This window comes from Ambystoma mexicanum, chromosome 4p, assembly GCF_040938575.1.
Source record: "Ambystoma mexicanum isolate Mex_15411 chromosome 4p, UKY_AmexF1_1, whole genome shotgun sequence".
Taxonomy (NCBI): domain Eukaryota; kingdom Metazoa; phylum Chordata; class Amphibia; order Caudata; family Ambystomatidae; genus Ambystoma; species Ambystoma mexicanum.
In genome coordinates this window covers 1,231,719,964-1,231,740,265 of record NC_090927.1, presented here as the reverse complement: position 1 = coordinate 1,231,740,265, position 20,302 = coordinate 1,231,719,964, and the positions used below count along the sequence as shown (strand labels likewise).

The window sequence follows — 20,302 nt, the reverse complement described above, 5'->3', positions numbered from 1 at the left end:
ACTTATTCTCTGTTTCAGCTTTCTTGCATTGAGACTTAGCTACTGTTATATAGTCCTTTTGCACATCTATTCTTGGCTCTTGGCAATGCTTACTTATTTGACTCTTGCCAATGCCTGTTTATGCATATTTTCATCATGTTCATTCCTGGTTTCCTTCTAGTCAATTCAGATATTCAAAATCAAATGTCTCTGGCACAAAACCGCCCATCCTCTGTGTCCGGGCACCCTTTTCACCCAGGCGGACTCAACGCTCTTCTCACTGTATGGTTTCCACTAACTGCTGTTTTCTGTAGACCACCTATGTTCACGGTATGCTTACGCTGGTTCCCCCTGGCACACGGCGTACTCTGTGGCTTCCTCACTTCCCTGTTGCTCACTTCGGAGCTCTGGTAGTCTGAAGTCAGCGATCCTGCAACTGTGAGCGTTCCAGAGTCTCTCTGCCGCTTCTGGTACCTTTGCTCTGTTCCACACCGCTTCCTCAGCTGTGCCTCAGACTTCGCCCAGGACCTTCTGTGGTGGGCCGTCGGATGCAATCTGATGAAGGGGGCTCCGTTTTGGCTGCCCTGGCCGGAGGTGACGATCGTGACGGACGCGTCCCTCACGGGATGGGGAGCTCATGCCAACAAGCTGACAGTCAGCGGTCGTTGGTCTCCGTCGGAGTCCAGACTCCATATCAATCTGTTGGAGCTGAGGGCCATCAGGCTTGCCCTGAAGGCTTTTCTGCCGACTGTGCGAGGAAAGAATGTCCCGATTCTGACGGACAACAGTGGCCATGCACTACCTCAACAAAAAGGGGTAGGGCAGGGTCACTTCCTCTGTGCAGGGAGGCGATGCAGCTCTGGTTTTGGGCAATCCAGCAGGAAATTTCGATCTGGCTGGAGACGAAAACGAGACGGCGGACGAGTGGGAGTTGGCTCAGGAGATTCTCCTGGAGATCTTCACCCTTTGGGGGACCCCTCAAGTGGATCTCTTCGCCTCCAGTGTCAACCGGAAGTGCAAAAGGTTCTGCTCGTGGGAATTTCCTCCAAGAGGAGCCTTAGGAGACGCGTTTGTGGTGGAGTGGTCATTCCCACTGCTGTATGAGTTTCCTCCAAGCCCTGTCATCCCGCAAGTGCTGCAGAGGTTACGGAGGTTCGGTTCCCGGATGATCCTCATTGCTCCAGCATGGGCCAGGAGGATGTGGTCCCTACCGAGACGATCTGCTCTTTTACGGGAGGGGGGTCAGGTTATCTATCCAGAGGTCAGATCCCTCAATCTTCACGCTTGGCTTCTGAAAGGTTGAGGTATAAGGATTGGGACCTCCCTGAAGACGTGATGGAGGTGTTGCTTTCGACCAGACAGCCGGCAACAAAGTCCCTGTACCGTTGCCGTTGGAGAAAGTTCTGCGACTGGTGCAGGGTTAAGAATGTGGATCCTTTTTCATGTGACATTCCTGTGGTTCTGTCTTTTTTGCTTTCTTTAGCCCACAGGGGCTTGCAAGTGGGTACCATTAAAGGTTACCTGGCGGCGCTGTCCATATTTAAGCGCTCGTCTGAGAAGTGTTCTTATTTTAAAATTCCTTTAATTTCTCAGTTTCTAAAAGGGCTCACTAATGTGTTCCCTCCGTCACCTTTCCAGGTGCCCGGTTTGGGATTTTAACCTGGTTCTCAAGTTTCTAATGGGTGCTCCATTTGAGCCTTTACATTCTTGCCCTTTGAGACTGTTAACTCTTAAAACTGTATTTTTAGTTGCGGTCACTTCCGCTCGCTGAGTGAGTGAGTTACACGCACTTTCAGTTAAGCCACCCTTCACTGTGTTTCATAAGGACAGGGTTGTCCTTAGAGTTCGTCCTTCCTTTCTTCCGAAGGTGGTGTCGGAATTTAATTTAGGCCAGAAGTTTATTCTTCCGGTGATTTATCCTCCCCCCACATCCTGGTAAGGAGGAGGAGAGGCTCCATAGGTTGGATCCTAGGAGAGTTTTAAGCTTCTACATTTCTCGCAGGTCCTGGGTCAGAGTGAACGATAACCTCTTTATTGGTTACGCTGGAAGGCGTTTGGGACAAGCTGTGACTAAGCAGACTTTGTCCAGATGGATTATTTTGGTCATTTCTGAATGTTACCGCCTGGCGGGTAAGGACCCTCCGGTAGGCTTACGGGCCCATTCGACTAGGGGTATGGCTGCCTCTACTGCCCTGCAGAGGGGTGTTCCTATTCGTAACATCTGTGATGCAGCCACTTGGGCTTCGGTCCATAATTTTGTACGTCACTACTCCCTAGATTCTGTCCGTGGACAGGATCTGGCCTTTGGCAAGGCGGTCCTTTACTCTGCAATTTGATTGGACACTCTAAATTTGTTTATTCTAAATTCTTTTCCCACCTCCTTACGTTGGTACTGCTTTGGGAGTCTGTCATAGATATGGAATACGTCAGAGAACCCAATCCCCTCGAAGAACAAGTTACTCTCTTACCTGGTAACGTTCTTTCGATGGGATGGTCCGACGACGTATTCCATCTTGCTCGCTCCCTGCCTTCCCCGCTACAGAATTTCTTATGCAATTGCAGCTTACGTTTCCGCAAGGCTTTCTGTGGTCATACTGGCAATTGATCGGTGCCACACGTTCTGGGGAAAAAAACTACAACTGAGGCTACGGGCGTCGTGCATCCTACATATAATATCCGGTGACGTCGGCTCGATGGAGGCCCTCGAGGATGGCGTATTGACGTCATCGATGCAGGACGCAGACGCCGAAAGATTTTCCGAAGCAGCACAGCTGTGGTGATTACTGTCATAGATGTGGAATACGTCGTCGGACCATTCCATCGAAAGAACGATACCAGGTAAGAGAGTAACTTGTTCTTCACCCCTACCTGTGTGTTACTTATGCTGCCTTCTTCAGTTTGGACTGAGTGTATTGGTGTTTTTCTTCCATTATTTTTATATAGCCATGCTAGCAACCTTCTTGGTTTGTCCCCTTGTGCATGTATTTTTTCCACATATCTTGCATAGCTAAATTTGCCCAGTCTGCACCATACACTTGAGTCTCAATTTAGCCTCGGCCCCTAGCTGTTGATTCCCCTGTACTATTCCTTCTCTCTACCTCTGCTAGTTCTTGCTCTATTCTCCTTAGTTTCGAAGTGATGGTTCTGTGTACCCCTCCTGCTTTGGATATCATCTCTTTCCTGCTCACCACCTTGTATGTCTCCCACACTACCCCCACTGATTCAACGCCACCTACATTATTTTTAAACCATTCTTCCGTGTGTGTTCTCACATGTTCTCTAAGTGCAGTGTCTAGTAAGGATTTTGGGGTTCAGTGTGCAATTGATGTCCCCTCCCCATAATAACCCCATCTCTAGAAGGTCGTAACCTTGCGTACAGGGATCTGAAGAATGTCATGGCATCATGGTTCGGGGCATATGTATTCACTATGCTTACCTCCCTGTTTTTCAATGTCCCCTGTATCACCACCATTCTACCTTCCTCATCCGTCTTAGTGTGTGCTATCTTCAGCAGGACTGTTGGGGCCACCCAAATAAGGACCCCCCTGGCATATGCCGAGTATGTGCAACCCGCAACTTGGCCTCCACCATTAGGTGCGTTTCCTGCAGTAGGGCAACTCCTATCCTGTGTCGACGCAGATAAGTAATTATTGTAAATCTCTTCACATAGTTTAGTCCCCTGACATTCCAGGTCATTACTCTAATACTCCCCTCTGTTTTGTGTTTGTTCCTTAGGACTCAGAGGCTGTCTGCCTATCCTTGTGTCTGACTTCAGTTGTGAAATGCGCTGTGCATCTCAACTACAGAATGCTTTTTCTGGCCCCCCCCTTTCCCCAAATCAACTACCACCCCCCCACCCTTCCCCTCTACCCAACTGCCTCCCTCACAACTTAACTGGCCCAGCTCTGCTTTGCATGCTCGGGCTCCCCCGCTTCCGCACCCTACCCTCCTAGTCGACTGACCAGCCGCTCCGTGTCCAACGGGTGGGTACTGCACGCACCCTGTACTGTGTAAATGCAGTAGTAAGATAGTCCCTTCCTTGGTGACTCTCCTACTCCGAAGACTGTGTCTGCTATTCCTGCTGTCCTGCTCCTGTGTACTTGTTCTTATTTGGCTTCTATTTTGTATGATCCCAGATTTGAGCCTTCTATTGTTCAGTGGTCTTGGACATATTGGGCTCTAGTTCAGCCCTCGTTACAATTTCATGTCCTTACTCATCATTCAGTCTAGGGCTTGGGGCCTCTTACCGTTTACTGCCCTAGCTGTGGTCAATCATTGTCCGGCATTGGTCATTTCATGCTGTCCATCCAGTCTTGCGCTTCCATTGGGTTGTCAAAGAATAGGGCTCTGCCATTATGTAGCACCCTCAGCCTTGTCCGGTAAACGGTAAATTAACATGTACTTCTGCCCGCCTTCCTCATTCTCTCTTTTGTGGCAATGAACTGAGCTCTTTTCTTCTGTACTTGGAAGGTGTAGTCTGGGTATATCGCCAGTTTGGCAGAGGCCCTTTGTATCGGGCCCCCAGTTCTCGAGAATGCTTGAATCCTTTATCTATCTTTATAATTTAGAATCTTGGTATGATGGGTGTAGGGGGCGCGCCTGGCGGTGGTCCCTTGACTAAAGAGCTACTGTGAATGTTTGTGTAAGGTTCCCTGGCACCAGTTCCTGCAGTAGTGGGTTCTCTACATAGTTAGTTGGGTCCATCCCTTCCATGCCTTCAGGGAAACTCTTTGCACAAGTCCTTCTGTCTCTTCTACCCTCTACTCGAGTTGCTGTTGAAGTGTGTTTACTTCTGCCTTTGTCCGTGTCACTTCTGCAGTGTTAGCATGCACCTGCTCCTCCAACCGCCCTGTGCGTTCTGCCAGTGACCGCACATCCTGTCTTACCAACCCCACGTCTATCCTGACTGCATCAATCTTGGTTTCCAAGGTAGTTTGTAATGCTGCTATGGCAGCCAGAATTTTCTTGTTCCCTTTTTCGGATCTGTCATCCTTTCCTGTCCCTTGGTAAATGCCTCCATGGTCGTCTGCTTACTTTTACCCGTGTTGCCCTTGGATACCATTAGGCGTCTGCTTATCCAGCTTATTAGTTGTCTGATTTGCGCTGACGCCTACTCTATGGTTCTTGGCTTCCCTTGCGTCCTCTTCCGTGCACCACCTCTTTGGGCGTCCTGCTTGTTGTGCTTGGCAGTTTGCTCCTTCATCTGTGGACCTTCAGTTATCTGGAGTGGTCTGAGCTAACTTCCTATGTCCAATTAGTCTTAAACGTCTTGGCCTGCTTCACTATTGCTTCTTAGATCTGTGCTGCTTCCAATCAGTCCCTCTCCACGAGTTGCTGTTCTCCCCAGGCCTCCTTGCTTTTGTTTCTCTACTCTCCTTTTTATTCCGCTGTTACTGCCTGTTTGTTTGCACTGTCTGTGCTGCCATGTGCATATCTTCCATTGGCACGTGGGATGCCGTCCTGTATTGTCATGTGTACAAGTTATATTAGGCTCCCTGCTCAGGCTTTCTGCCCCCTTGCTCAGAGCTGCTGGCGCTAGCACTGTGGCGTGCAGTCCACTCCTCTGCTTCTCCCCCACTGCTCTCCTTCTCACTTTTGTAATGTCATTGCGCTCTCCCCACCATCCTTGCGCCTCTCCTTGTCCGCTCTTGCCCTATTCTCGGCTTCTGTTCAGGAAGGTCTCTTTAGGGGGGCAGGGTCTTGCCTTAGTTAGCTTTGCTTTTCCTCTGCGGGCGGGTCGCCTCCGCTGCTTCTTACCGCTGCTCTTATCCCGGCTCTGGTCGCCAGCGTATGGTCTACTCTTTAGGGACTCTCTCCAGTGCTCTCCGTGCGCACTTGCGGTAATCTCCTTTGCTGGTTCCTCTCCCTTTCAGGATCCGCTGCAGCCCTCTTCGATCGCTCTCCCGCCTGTCTGCCTCTTCTAGGGTTGCTGCTTGTGGCTCGGGCACTACTGTCTGGCTGCTCTTGATTTGCGAGATCTCTCACCTTACAGGCGAACCAGGTCCTCGCCTCCACCTTTACTTCTTCTGGGTTGCTCCGGTCTACTGGGTCGCCTGGATTCTCTCTCTCTCGCCTGCTATTGCGCTACACATCTTGCATGACCGCCATCTTGCCTGCTATGTCCCGTTCATGTGTGCTGCTAGTACCCTGCTATCTCCTTCCATTCCTCTGCTTCGGCACTGGATTCCACTTCTACGTCAATCGCTGAACACTGTTGTTGCAATTTCTACTTTGGATATTGCTATCATGATAGCCTTTTGTCGCAGATAATTACCGGATCAGGCAGGAATTCCTGCAAGACAGGTCTGCTTCACATGGCGGTTAGCCATGCCCATGGAAGCATATTTGCACTTTTTGTAACTCTTCTGTGGGCGTGTAAAATATGACTCCACCAGGGAACCAAGTTGGTGGCACATTTCACACATTGTTCAAAACGTTTCCTTGCTAGCCCTTAGATTACTGGGTTCAAATAAGCACAGACCAGCCATGAGCAGAATTAACTGTCCCGTAAGTTAATCAAAATAAAGGAACAACATTCAGCCTTCCAAGTCCCAGTGTACTCTGCAGCTGTACACTTCTGTTCCTATACAATGACCGATATAGAAAGGTAGGCTATATCTACCTAACAAGATGGAGAGGTTACAGTTGTTCATTATTGTAAAGTGAGGATCTTTGATTATGCGTGATCTAAAATAAATTGCTAGTAAGGGGTTTAAAGTGCAAATAAACAGTGATTTCAACAACATGAAACCATTTTGGTCAAGTAGGGAAACTTGAGATCAGTTTCCAGTTATTAAGTCACCAACTTTCATATCGCCTCCTTTGCCTCTCCTTGTCAATATGTATGATTTACGACAGAAATGTATTCTGATCGGTTTATTATGAAGTATTCCCACATTTATCAAAGACAAAATCAAAGAAGATGCGGGGGGGGGGGATTTTCTAAAATCAGAAAGCTATGCACAAGTGCTGAAAATGGGATTAGGATCCCTGGGATTATTTCACTCACATTACAGGTGTCACAGATTTGACACTGCAAAACCCTTAACTTCTCAGTTACATCACTGGAAGGGACATCAAATAATCCTTTATCTAAAAGCTAGAACATTGTGTGCTATTTCACCATATTTGTTGAAAACCTGAGGGTACAACTTGTTAATGAATAGGGATTGATAATGGACACACTCATCTACTGAAAGCGAAAGGCATTCAGACTTGTGACAGGTCATTAGTCAGATTGCTTTGAAACCCTTGTGATTTAACCAAATGTGTGCTTATAAGCCATAGCAGAAGTAGTAATTGCTACATTGAAATGATACTGATGCTTATATTTCAGACCATCTGATTGTAATGTGTATATTGTTGTTACTAGCACATGGTTCTCCCAGTCAGATCTTTAGGTGTACTATTATGCAATAAGCAGGAGTTGAAGGTTTTTCTGTGCATTATCAAATTTAAAAATAACAGAATACCGAAGATTTTGTGATATGACCAAGAACTGTTTTGGTCAAATGAAGACTCCTGGATTAGAATTTGGATCGACTGGTTCCAAAGACATCAACTTCAATGCTTAGACATATATCGCCTTTTCACTGCTCTCCAATCTTCTAGAGTTATTTTTGAAGTAGTGTATTGTACTGGTGTCCTCTTTATTTGCATGAAATTCTATTATTGGTAGCTTAGGTAATTTGAGAGCAGTTAGCAAGTCATGTGCCCAAAAGCAGATAATTTTGGTCAAGCCTGGAAGCCAGGGTTAGAACAAATATCTTGTTCCAACGTATGCAGTTTAGCCAATAAACCACAAGCCTTCTCTTTTGGCCTTTATATTTTGTTTAATAAAGCTGTTTATATTGGTGTTCATTTTACGGATATGCAAATAGAAGCACAACGGATATGGTGATGTGCCCAAAATCCTATAATTTTGGTCAGCTGGGAAAGTGAAATAAAAAACCAAAAACGGCTCTTGGTTAAGTTGTCAATTTAGCCCATATACACCTTCTTTTCCCCTCTATCTGTCTCATTTGCTTTGCATTCATGCTCTTCATATTTTGCCAAAGGCTCCCCTGTAGTTTCTGACCTCCCACACGCCTGCCATCAGATAGTATGTAGGGAAGTACGGTAGGAGGTGCTGTTTCTGGGGATTTAAGGAGTAAAGTGGGGAGGATGGGATTGCATGTGTGCAGTACTTTTATGGATGTGACTTAGAGGGTGTGAAGGCATCGGGACGTAGACGCAGAAAACTGAAGTAAAGGTTTGGAATATAAACTTTTATTAAATAAAAGTGAGGTTGGAAAAGGCCTATCTTGCCCTATGCTAAAATGGGATAGCCCAACCTAAATAAAACCAATTATAATCTGTCACAAAGTCCAAAGCAAATGTCTGTCTGTGTCTAAAGCCTATACTTGCCCTCACCTCTAATTGTATACAATGTGTAGGTATGTCGGCATCAAATGAAAAGTGTCCAAAATATAAGTTCAGAGCTTCTTCTAGCTCTTAAGGTGGATAAAAGGGATTTCAATTCCCCAAGTTTCAAATAGTTCACTTCGCAAAAAAGGGATTCCCTTCACCAAACTTTCCAACGTCTCAGAATAACGCGTTTCCTTGAGATATTCAATGCTCCAAAATAAGACACAGTTCCTTAGCGTCCATCCCAGTTCCTCTGGTTTGGGTCCTTCACACCAACTTATAAAGTTCAGCTCAACAATCTCAGTTCAAATAGGTTTCCTTTATTGAATCACAACATGGAGTTTTCTTAGGTAGGTGTACTCTGTTTGGGTGCAGTTGTTGGACCACACGGTCTATCCATTACAGGTCACACAAGCGGCACACCTTACTTTGATCTATTTCATGGATATCTTGCCACAGTTTCAGCTTCACAACAAGGCTTGATTCAGTATCCTTTCAGGTGCCCTTGAATCTTTATTATCACTGGCTTTGTTAACATTCACTTGTTTAGTAGCTTTCATTTCTAACACCAACCTATGCTTCCCAGTACACTCTCTTGCTAGGAAACACAGTTTCTGTTAAAGTTTTTTTGGAACAAACTCCCCAGTTCCCTCTCCTGCTAGGAAACTTATTCTCTGTTTCAGCTTTCTTGCATTGAGACTTAGCTACTGTTATATAGTCCTTTTGCACATCTATTCTTGGCTCTTGGCAATGCTTACTTATTTGACTCTTGCCAATGCCTGTTTATGCATATTTTCATCATGTTCATTCCTGGTTTCCTTCTAGTCAATTCAGATATTCAAAATCAAATGTCTCTGGCACAAAACCGCCCATCCTCTGTGTCCGGGCACCCTTTTCACCCAGGCGGACTCAACGCTCTTCTCACTGTATGGTTTCCACTAACTGCTGTTTTCTGTAGACCACCTATGTTCACGGTATGCTTACGCTGGTTCCCCCTGGCACACGGCGTACTCTGTGGCTTCCTCACTTCCCTGTTGCTCACTTCGGAGCTCTGGTAGTCTGAAGTCAGCGATCCTGCAACTGTGAGCGTTCCAGAGTCTCTCTGCCGCTTCTGGTACCTTTGCTCTGTTCCACACCGCTTCCTCAGCTGTGCCTCAGACTTCCAACAAGCCCTCTCACTCGCTGCACTGGACCCTGCTCCTGATACCTACCAGCGTCTCGGGAAGGTGCCATCTCGCTGCCACAACTCCTACCCCGGAATTTTCCTTTGAGCTCCCTGTTACTCGCCTTCAACCTCTCAGCTGACTCTTTTTTAAAGTTCCCGGTTCCATGATATTGAGTCTAACAACTAAACAGCTCACGTTTCTTCTTCCAGTTTGTCTTCTGTGTTAATGGTGGCCTCCTCGTCTCAGTACCTAAGTGGTGTGTGTTGGAAGATGGTTTTCTAGAAAAATGGGGAATGGATTGGTAAAACCCTACAAAAGCTTTTGGGATAGTTGTCTCCTTACAAAAGGGAAATGGGGCATACCATTCCTCACCCATGGGAACCTCATCCTGACTCCCAAGACTCCTTCATCCAGGTGATCCTCCCTTGCATATCCACCCCCAGGGTCAGGATCCAAGAGCAATGGCCTTTCTGTGGCCACCTGGGAGGAGGATATGTTGGGGAAAGAAGTGAGGATGCCCTCAGATTCCTCCCAGAGGTTTGGCCTGATGCTGGTGCTTTGCCTGTTTGGGTGAATGGAGATTTGGGAACTCCCTCTGGAGGAGTGGGTGGAGTATTGGAATGTGTTGTGTTTGTAGCAGTAGCTGGTTGGATACGGTCAGGGGTTGTGCATGTGTCTCTATTGATGTGGGTTTGGGACGTGCCTATGGATGTGGGGTGTGTTTGTGAGACAGAGAAGCTTGTGGGTTGGCTAAATATTTCAGCAGTATATTGTCTGAGTGGTCCGATTAGTATCTATCGCTAATCCTTTGTGAAATCACTATGGCTTATCCAAACGGAGGTATTTAGTTATCCTGCATAAGGTGAATATTGCTAACCCTGCGCCTACTATAGTTATTGCAGATCTCTTGCATGCTGATCAATATTGTAAATTCTGCTAGATTGCCCTAATCCAAATTGCAATTAAAGGACCTTCTTTCCAATGCTGTCTGACATCCTTATTGCTCTGAGAGGCTGTGATTCAGGTTTTATTGGCTAATGCACTTAGATGAAAGGTGTCTATAATGCTTACTGATAAACCATTAAACTGCCTGAAAAAGGTTATGCTTGCTTGCTCATGTATACCATATTTTATCTCATAGTGGGAAATAGTTCATAATAAATTGTGTATTGGGGGCTTTTCTTGGCAATTTGACCACCCACCTGTTGTAAATGCCATTGAAAACAACCGTGTACAGATATGATATTCACATTGTTGTGTGTAAATGAAATATGCATATGATGATGGTGCACACAATAGTTGGGAAGTGGGTGAGATGGCTATGGACTTTCTGCAAAATCTTTGCTAGATTTTTTAGCTGCTGTAGCACAAGCTTTGGTTAATTCCAGCACTGTGTAGTAATCTGAAATGTTGCTCGAGGTATTCCGTTTTATTTTATTTTCTTTGTAGCACCCACTGTTCCGTGAATTTAAGTATATTGTTCTGTTTTTTCTCACCCTTGCATGTCTTTGTATTGACTGTTTTTACTACAGTAACAGAAGGTGACGAATTAGTGACCCCTTGTTTGACACCAGGATTCAAAACAGAGTGGCAACATACCAAAATAACATATAAACTCAGAGGACAAAAAGCAGGTAAGATTTGATGTTTGTCTTGAATGGCTTTTTTGTCCGCCATGATTTGGTATAAATCAACAAATGAGACTATTGGACTGCTGCTTCCAAAGTTTTTCAAAATGCACATCTTCTGATTCTGTGAAGATTAAAAATCAGTTAAAACTTTTAGAAATATTACAAAGAAGGTATTTAACCTAAAAATGACTTTAAAGGAACTTTCACTCAGATGTAAAATTAAATTAATTGTAATGACATTGGCATTGCACCATATATCAATGTATTAGACTTTTTCTTTTGCAAAGCATTACTTACATTTTGAACAGTTAATATCTGATCTGTGCCTGTTCTCATCTGCCATCTTGTGATAATATCTGCAGTGTGATCAAGTGCTGTGGTGGCAATAAATCATAGGATGAGCCCAGCTGTTTTTTATTTTTTAACATAACTTTTTCATTTGCATTTATTAAACCAAACATTTCCATATTTAAATGAACCCCGCTTCCCCCTCAACCCCCTTCCTGGTCCGGTGATAGTCCATGGGCTTGCTCCCTGGTTCTGTACTTCCTCTTTCCGTGTTGTCGGAGGGTATGTACACCATGTGCCCTTCCTGATCGATCATTGGTCCTTCTCCCCCCCCCCCCCCCCATCCTTGCGAGAGGCTTAAGGAGCTCATACCATTCCCAAGATGTGCATTCTCCTTGGGCACCAGGATCCCCTTGACCCAGCCTATAAGAAGTCCAGCACCTTCGACCAGTCTGACCGATAGCCTCGGTGATCTCCCTGCAGGGAGTATGTTTGCCATTTCCGCGCTGCAAAGCTCCATATTTTGCCTACCCACTCCTGTTCCAAAGGCGGTTCCTTAGATTTCCACTTTTGTGCTAGTGCAAATGCCCCGCCATCATCAAAATGGCATAAACTTTGCGGGTGGCTTTTGAGGCTGGGTCCTCGAGAGCCCCACCCAGGCCTATCGGAGCCAATCCTCTATTATCCCCGCTCTTCACTCCCAAGGTTTGTTCTACAGCCTCCTGTATGACCCCCCAGAATTCTTGTATGCAGGGACACTCCCACCATATCTAGCTCCATGTTCCCTCCATCCCGAATTCCCTCCAACAATACTTAGCCACTGCAGGATACATTTGTGGAGTTTCGCTGGGGTTAAGTCACACTGTAGGACCAATTTTACCCACATTTCTTGGATCTGGAGGGATCTTGTTAGTTTGGGGATATCTGACCATAGTTTTGCCCAGTCAGTCTCGTCTATTTGTTGACCTGAGATAACTTCCCAACGTTTCATATAATTCCTTTTAGCCGGGTCCTCCCCCATTTTTATGTGTGCATATATTGCTGCCACCACCCGCCTATCCCCGGGGTCTGTAGTTGGGTATTTCTCAAAGGGGGTTAATGGGCATGTCGCCGTCTCCTTCATAAGGGGGTGCTAAAGCCAATGCCTTATTTGCGTATATCAAAATCACTCCCCTTCTCCCACTCCGAAGTCTGCTTTACATTGGCTGAAAGATTTCACCTGGTCCCCTTCAAACATATCTCAGATCTTTTGGCAGCCTCGCTCCTGCCATTTACTAAAGGTTTTTACCCGGCACACTGGGGTGAATTGTGCATTACCAGATATTGGGGTAAATGGGTATGGGAAGGGGGTGATTTGGGTGCGTTTGATAGTTTCGTCCCAAGAGTCTCCCACTAACGAGAGTATTGTGCTGCTATACATTTGGGGCAGTCTCTCAGCCTTGGGCTCCCAAAGTACCTCCTCCAGGTTCTCTGCGGTCGCTGCCCTGTCCATCAGCGTCCAAATCTTATCGGTCGTCCTTCTGTCAGTCTCTTATAACTGAGTTGGGCTGCCAAATAGTAGGCTTTGAAATCTGGTTCCCCCGGCCCGCCGCTATTCCTGGGCATCTTCATTACCCTGTTTGCTAACCTCGGTGTTCTATTATTCCAGACAAATTTACTTGTATGTTTTTGGATAGCCCTAAATAGGGCAGGTGGTACGTGAATTGGGAGCACCGAAAAGTAATACAGCAGCTAAGGAAGTATGACCATTTTTAGGACGTTTATTATGCTTAGCCATGTTATGGACAGGGGACCCCAGTCGACCAGTTTGCTCTAGACCAGCAGGGGCAGGTAATTTGCCACATATAGCTCCTCAATTGATTTGTAGGTAGGATATGGTTTTCTCAATCCATCTATAGGCAGAGCCCCTTTTGAGTTCCAGGTCTATACCCTTCGGGATTGTCAGATTTATTACTTCGGGCTTGTGTTTATTTTTAGGCCGGCCACTGCCCCAAATTGCTGAATCTTGTTATCTATTGCCCCTAGGGTTGACTTCTGCGTGAGTTATTGCTAGCAGCATGTCATCTGCAAATGCGGCTATTTTATGTTCTCATCCACCGACTATCACTCCCGCTATTTCTTTATTAGCTCCCACCACCACCAAGATGGTCTCTAATGTATCACATAGAGCAGGGGTGATAAAGGGCACCCTTGTGTTGTGCCATGTTGCACTGCAACTGGTTCTTTTAGATGGCCATTTATGGCTATTCGGAGCAGAGGGTGCTGGTAGTTAGCCCTAACCCTGGTCAGATATTTGTCTCCAAAGCCCATCTTTTTCATGGTTGCAAATAGAAACCACCACTCTCCACCGGTCGAAAGGTTTCTCAGTGTCCAGGGCCACGAGGAGAGCTGGGATCTCGTTCTTGTTTTCTTGTTATCTTTTTCAAGTAGATGTGTGAGCCTTCCGACGTCGCTAGTTTGACGGCCCTTGATGAAACCCGACTGGTACAATTGAACGATACGTGGGAGGATTTGATCCATTCTGGTTGCCAATACCTTTGTATAGATTTTAGCATCTACATTGATTAAGACGATAGGCTGGTATGAGCCGCATTCTGTGCGACCTTTCCCCCGTTTTGGGGATGAGAACCACTTTCGCCTCTTCCATAGATTGTGTTATGGTTCCTCCAGAGCAAAATTGGTTGAACAGGAGAGTTAGGTGTTATAATGGTGTCTCCCTGTGGGCCTTTTAGAATTCAGAGGTGAATCAGTCGGATCCTGGGGACTTACTGGCGGGTACTGCTTTTATTGCCTTTCGGCATCCCTCTCTTCCCCAGTTATGCTTGGAATGTTAATGTCCTCTAAGTAGCCCTCCTGTGCTAGTGGTGTCTGGTTGTCCGAGCTATAGTGCACAGTGTAGTATTTGACAAATTCTCTTTCAATGTTGTTTGTGTTCGTATTGGTGTTATCCCCATCAATCTTTATTTTCAGTATAGTTTTTGCCTTTTCCTCTCTCCTCAGCAGCCTGACTATTAGCCTGTCTGACCTAGTTGCTTTTATATAGTATTTCTGCTTTAGGGACAGTAGGACACGTTCCGCCGCTCAAGTTTGTATTGGGTCTAATTGGCCCCTCATAGTTCTATATTCCTTCCTTGCTTCTCCGCTCACTCCCGGTCCCATGCGGGACACTATCTCTTTAAGCTTCCCCTCTAATTTAATTTCTTCTGCTCTTATTTCCCTGTCTCTCTGTGCCTTAATGGCTATAATGTCCCCCCTTATTGTTGCTTTTAATGGGTTCTATCTTGTCTGTGGCTTTGTGTCCGCAGGTTTATTATCCTCATAGAAGCTCGTTATCCCCTCCGTAACCTCCTTTGTTAGTTCATCATCCTTGAACAGGGCTGCAGGATATCTCCATTTTATCTGCCAGGAGAACCTTTTTCACCAGAAAAAAACCTTCTTCCACTTTAAATTTAGAGGCGCGCCGGGGTGCGGCCCTGGGAGCATGCGCTGCCCTGACTCCGCCCTCCGGCGCCACACCTCAGTCCCCTTTTCCACGTCGACGGGAACGGGCCGAATTCACCAGCGCTCCTAGTTTTGGCTTCAGCCACGTAATTCCACGCGCAGATACTTCTCTTCTGTCTTTTTTGTCTTTTTATCATTCAGGTACTCGGTCCTCAGGCGTCCCGCTCCTCCCTGGCGCATGTCGACTTCTACAGGGTTCAGCAGGTGTCCATCCTGCAACGGACTCTTTCCAACTTAAGATCCCCACACCCTCTGCTTACATTGCCTTGGCCCGTACCACGGCTGGAAACCTTGTACCGCGTGCAACGCACTCTCCTCAAGGTCTCTAAAGAACAGGCTAGCCAGGTGGAAGGAGCTCTTCCAGAGATCGCCTCCAAAAGACTTCATCTACCATCGATCCAAGGTAGGGCCGCTCTTTTCCAGCGCACACCATAAGGGAAGCTCCTTTCTAAGCACTGGCCCTAGTAACAGCTATATGTCCGAGGGGCGCCTATACGCAATTCTACCGGTAGATCCGCCGAGGGGGAAAGGCCTACCAGGGCCAAGCCTGAGGAACAGGGTAGGCCCGATGATCCACACTCTAGTCCTAGACGGTTGGGGCCCAGTGAGCCGAGCAACACGACGCAGGCACGTGGAAGGCAGCTCGACAAAATGCCGCCCTTCCAGACATTTCTAACATCCGCCCGATACCGCACCAAGGCAGGGAGCAGATGGATGAATGTGTGTCAAGGTGGGACTGGTGTCAACCAGGTATGTAGCCTACAGCCTACGGTTCATTTGCGCAAGGCAGGTTTCCGCTGCGTCCATATGGGCAGGGCACTAAACAGCTCCAGCAGCCACCCGCTACCCCGTCAATATCGCCTACCACTCTGGCCTGTGAGGACAGATTTTTTGAAAGATTACTCGGGCTCATGAAATCTCCTCGGATGGGGGTCATCCTCAGGGACGTGCTCCCTCCAGTGGCTCTGGTGCCGCAGACCCCAGTGCAGGTGCCCCGGCCCCTGTGCAGCCTCTGCAGCCCGTTTCCGGTCCCCCAACCGATTGTGCAGGCGTTCCGTAGCAGCCTCCGCTGCAGCCTCAGGCTCCGGTTCCCACGCCCCAGGCTTCGGCTCCCAGCAACCCTCCACTGGTGCCGGACCCTCGGGTGGACGCGGTTGAGGAGGAGGACCCCGACACACGGTCGTCAGCCAAGGCCTTCCATGAAAATCTTGCAGGGCTGGCAGAGTACTTTGGCATTCCTCGACCCGAGGTTGAGCAACCAGCAGAGGGGGTCCTCACCAAAGTCCTCACGGTGTCACACAGCAAGAACAGGGATCCCGATGCAGATGGACGTGGTCGCCTTGGCCAAAAAGGGCTGGATCAAGCCCCACTCGGTCCAGCTGGTCAATCGATGCTTGGACGCCAAGTACAGGCTGATGGAGGGGGATACACACTTGCTATCGGGCCACCTTCAGCCTCACTTCTCGGTGATTGCTGCGGCATCACTATACTGCAAGACTCAGTCGTCCTCGGCCTCCTCCTCCGCAGCACTGTTAGGCAAGGAGGACAAGCTCTTGGAGGCGTACAGGAAGAATCTGTATTCCAACGCGTCCATGCATCTTTGTCAGGCCAATGCTGATGCCATGCTGGCAGCCATTAACCAGAGGCTTTGGCGGGAAATTGCAGATTTCCTCCCAGAGCTTCCGGCGTAGAGCCAATCACGATTTAAGGCGGGATTGGCAGAGGCCAAGATAGTGACACAAGACATCATGGAGTCCACCGTGGCCCACTGTTAGACAGAAACCTGTGCAGTTCCCTCTGGGACCACTGCAAAAGATTTAAGACTACAGGTGTTTGGCAGTAAACCCACTTGGTAGCAGTCTGTACCACACAGATTCACTTGGTAGCTGTGGCTGAGCAGTCGGACTTCCCTCAAGAAGAGTTAGGCAGTATACAGAGTATTCACAATAGGTCAAGAGGACACAATAGAACAAGTGAACACTGACTAGGGATTGGTGTAAAAGAGATCATTATTTATTTAAAAACCACATCTAGAAAAACACAGGCACTAATAATAAGCAATTCAAAAACACGGTCACTAAAAGATATACACTCCCTTAAAAGAATATTAGACAAGTCTTAAGTAAAGCCCCACTTATTTTCAGACAGCGGTGAGCGCTTAACGTAGATGGCACTCTAATAGTTCGTTTTAAAAAGGGAGAGAAAACAGAGAATAAATTGAAACAGATCCCCACACTTTTTCACGAACACAACAAGAGGAGAAGGCAAAGTAACGCCGTGAATTCAGAGTCAATAGGCCGGATACGCTTTAAGAGGATCGAAACTAAATGTGTCCAAGGTCACACGGTTGCAGTGCACAAAAGTCTTGTAATGGTTCAAAAAGGAGTTGGACCAGAGAAAGGGACCAGTTAGAGGGTCAAGGCGGCCAGCCCAGTCCAGAAGGTTAAAGGGTTATTATTACCTTGTAGCAATCTTTAGAAAGGGAGGCCTGGCGGACACGGTACCTTAAAGTGGTGAGAATACTCCAGCGGGGGCAGTTGTTCCTGGCAGCGGATGCAAGTCGGTGCTTCGTCTGGGGGAAGAGATGATCTCGTCGTGGAGGAAGACAGGAGTCTGTTGTACTGCCAGGGAAGAAACCAGCCGCAGAGTTTCTCAGGTACAAGGAGCGGTCCTTTGATTCGCGGTTCAGTGGTGAGTGGTTATCTGGCTGCCGGGGTGCTTGGCACGGGCAGTTCGACCACAAACCGGTCTGGGGTACGAAGAAAGGTGAAACTGGTTGTGCCCACCAGTCAGGGGAAGAAGCCTCTCCAGCCGGGAGATCTTCTCTGTCGTCAGGAAGTGGTGAGTCGGTTCCGCAGGGCTCCACCGGTGGTGTCGTGGTAGGTCGGCTCAGCTTCTCCCTCGTCGGATTCTCAGGTCCTGTGGCGACTTCTGAAGTTCCAGTCCCCAAAGCCCTGCTTTTATGCAGCATACCCCCATTCACTCAGCCTAGCTGTCAATCAAACATGCTAAATGGTGAGCCGGCCGGCTCATCACTTGGGCCAATCACACAAGAGTGCGACTTGAGTTACCAAGGTAACTCAGTCCAGAGTGCCTAAACCCCCTCCAACACCCCCTGTGATACCCAGACAGTGGCACCACTTTTGGAGGCTTCTGTGGAGAAGCCCGCCAAAAAGTGGAACAAAGGGCTCGACTTGGGTTGGAGTCACAGAAGAGAACACAAACGCCATTTTAGAATCGAGTCCTGGCAAAAAATACCAACCGGCGAATTAATATTAATTAAATAAACCGGCGGTATGTTCGAGGCTATGAGAATTAAATAATTAAAGTTGGTAGCCTCGAACAATGGGAAAATCCCATAGGAAAATATTCGCGGTCGAATATAAAAAGTAGTTTCCACTGCCACCAGCCAAAACTCGATCAGGGGGGACCGAGACGTGCCCCCTCGACTAACAGACCCCGGGGCAATCGAATTGCCCCGACCAGTACGTCCACAATATGATGGTTTGTACTGGTTTCTGTTAATAATTTGGGACTTGTAAAGCCAATGGGGACTTTACATGCCCTGTGGGACAGTAGTCAGTCCCAGGGTATGGAGTCTATGGTGGGGGGTCACTATGACACCCCTGTGTTACTGCACAGAGGGTGCTGTGTAACAAACACAATAAAAACACATGAGACCCTATGGAGTAAAGGACCCCATAGCCCATAAAACACATTAACAGTCAAAGGAACACCATAAATCATGTCCAAGAGTGGGAGAAAAAGAGTTTCACTCTTGGCAGGAGAAAAAAACAAACTCCAGAAATCCAGCAAAGCTGCTGGGGGACTCACTAGGTTAGGAAATTCAGCCTAAAGAGAGAATTCTCCCTAACACCCATATTGACGCCTCTGGCCGGGCCATCTGCATAGCCACGGACATGAGAAGAACAACCTGGCTCTGTGCTACTAATTTCAACCCGGACGTCCAGGAACGCATCTTAGATCTTCTGTTTGAGGGGGGTGACCTCTTCCACTCCACCACGGAGGAGGAACTGCCCATAAAGAAAAACAGCTCACAAAAGGCCATGTCTTTATCCATCCTTACAAAGGCCACGCCCAACACGTACACCCAGTCAAAGCAGCGCTTGGACAAGGGTCGTACATACGGAGGGTTCCATGCCTTCCAAGAGTAGAGGTACAGGCAGCCTGATGGTTCACTGATGCAGCATCGGCGCAAGCAACAAAAAGGTGGGTGTGGGGGTAAGGTGTTACGCTCACCTGATATCCACAGGGACGCCACCCAGCCGGGTTACTCGCTGGTATGCTTCTCAGCTTTGCCCTGATGTGGTCTGCGGGGAAGCTTCTGCCTGAAAATACAGGAGGACTGTGTTCAAGACTGACCGACTGGGGTTAGTATCCTCCCTCCACCCCGTATGATTTCAGTCCCTCTGGCGCCCTCTCCTCACCTTGTGGTAGAATTAGGCATGCTCTCCGTCCTGCCTTCTTTGCAGGGGTGCATTATCTTTCATGGGCGAGTGCGGTTCAGTTACTTCACTGACGCTGGCCCGTTTGATATTGTTCAGGTAGGTCTTATTGCTGTTCTTTAGTTTTGTTGCTATCCTGCATGCCTTTCTTTGTTTAAATGCCTCTTTTATCTCCCTTAGGTATGCAATGCTTCAGCGCGGCGAACTGGCTTGGTTGAGCCCCGCTGGTAAATGATGGCGCATTTAGAGTGCTATGATGCGGTAAGTAAGCGCTATGCGCAGCGCTGCGAAGTCTTGCCTTTGCTAACCTGTGTTTTCCTTCCTTGTAGGTCGCAGTGTTCTTCAGCGCAAGTGGAATGTACGGAGTGGTGCCAGCTTAGAGATGACCAGCCAGGTTAGCCTTTTGAGCAGTTAGTAATTTGTAAATGTCTCTTTTGCTTTCTTTAATGTTGCCTCTATCTTCCTCTTTCAGGTCGTTCTGTCCGGGAAGCATGCAGATTCGAGGAAGCTGTTCTCAGTAGCTGCGAGTGTTTAAAGATGAAGACTGCAGGTAAGATGATGCTGCTGCTAATGATGTTCCTTTGGTCTCCTTGCAGGTTCTGCTTCTCTGAGGGAATAGCTGGACACGGTGAGCGTCACGTTGCAAGCAGCAAAGTAACGCGAAGTGTGTTGTCTTGCTCGGGTGTGGTTTAAATATCCCCAACAAAATAGTCCAGGTAAACTAGTCCCTAGGCTACCACACCCAAAACACTAGACCACATAGCTTGGTTCTTAGGAACCAAGCTCTGTGGATGCCTCCATGTTGGCTGACAATACAATAAAGTAGTTCCTAAGCACATTGTTTTTCATTGTGTATGAGCCTGGC

The 20,302-nt window shown here is 47.5% G+C and overlaps 1 protein-coding gene across 1 annotated transcript in view; it reads left to right on the top strand.

Moving 5' to 3' along the window:
* The window catches only part of ENTPD6 (ectonucleoside triphosphate diphosphohydrolase 6), a 757,555-nt gene that overhangs the window by 458,838 nt on the left and 278,415 nt on the right, over positions 1-20,302 (top strand). Inside the window, exon 9 of the mRNA XM_069606885.1 lies at positions 11,084-11,185. Coding sequence (XP_069462986.1) covers positions 11,084-11,185 — 102 coding nt within the window. The remainder of the gene's footprint in view (positions 1-11,083; positions 11,186-20,302) is intronic.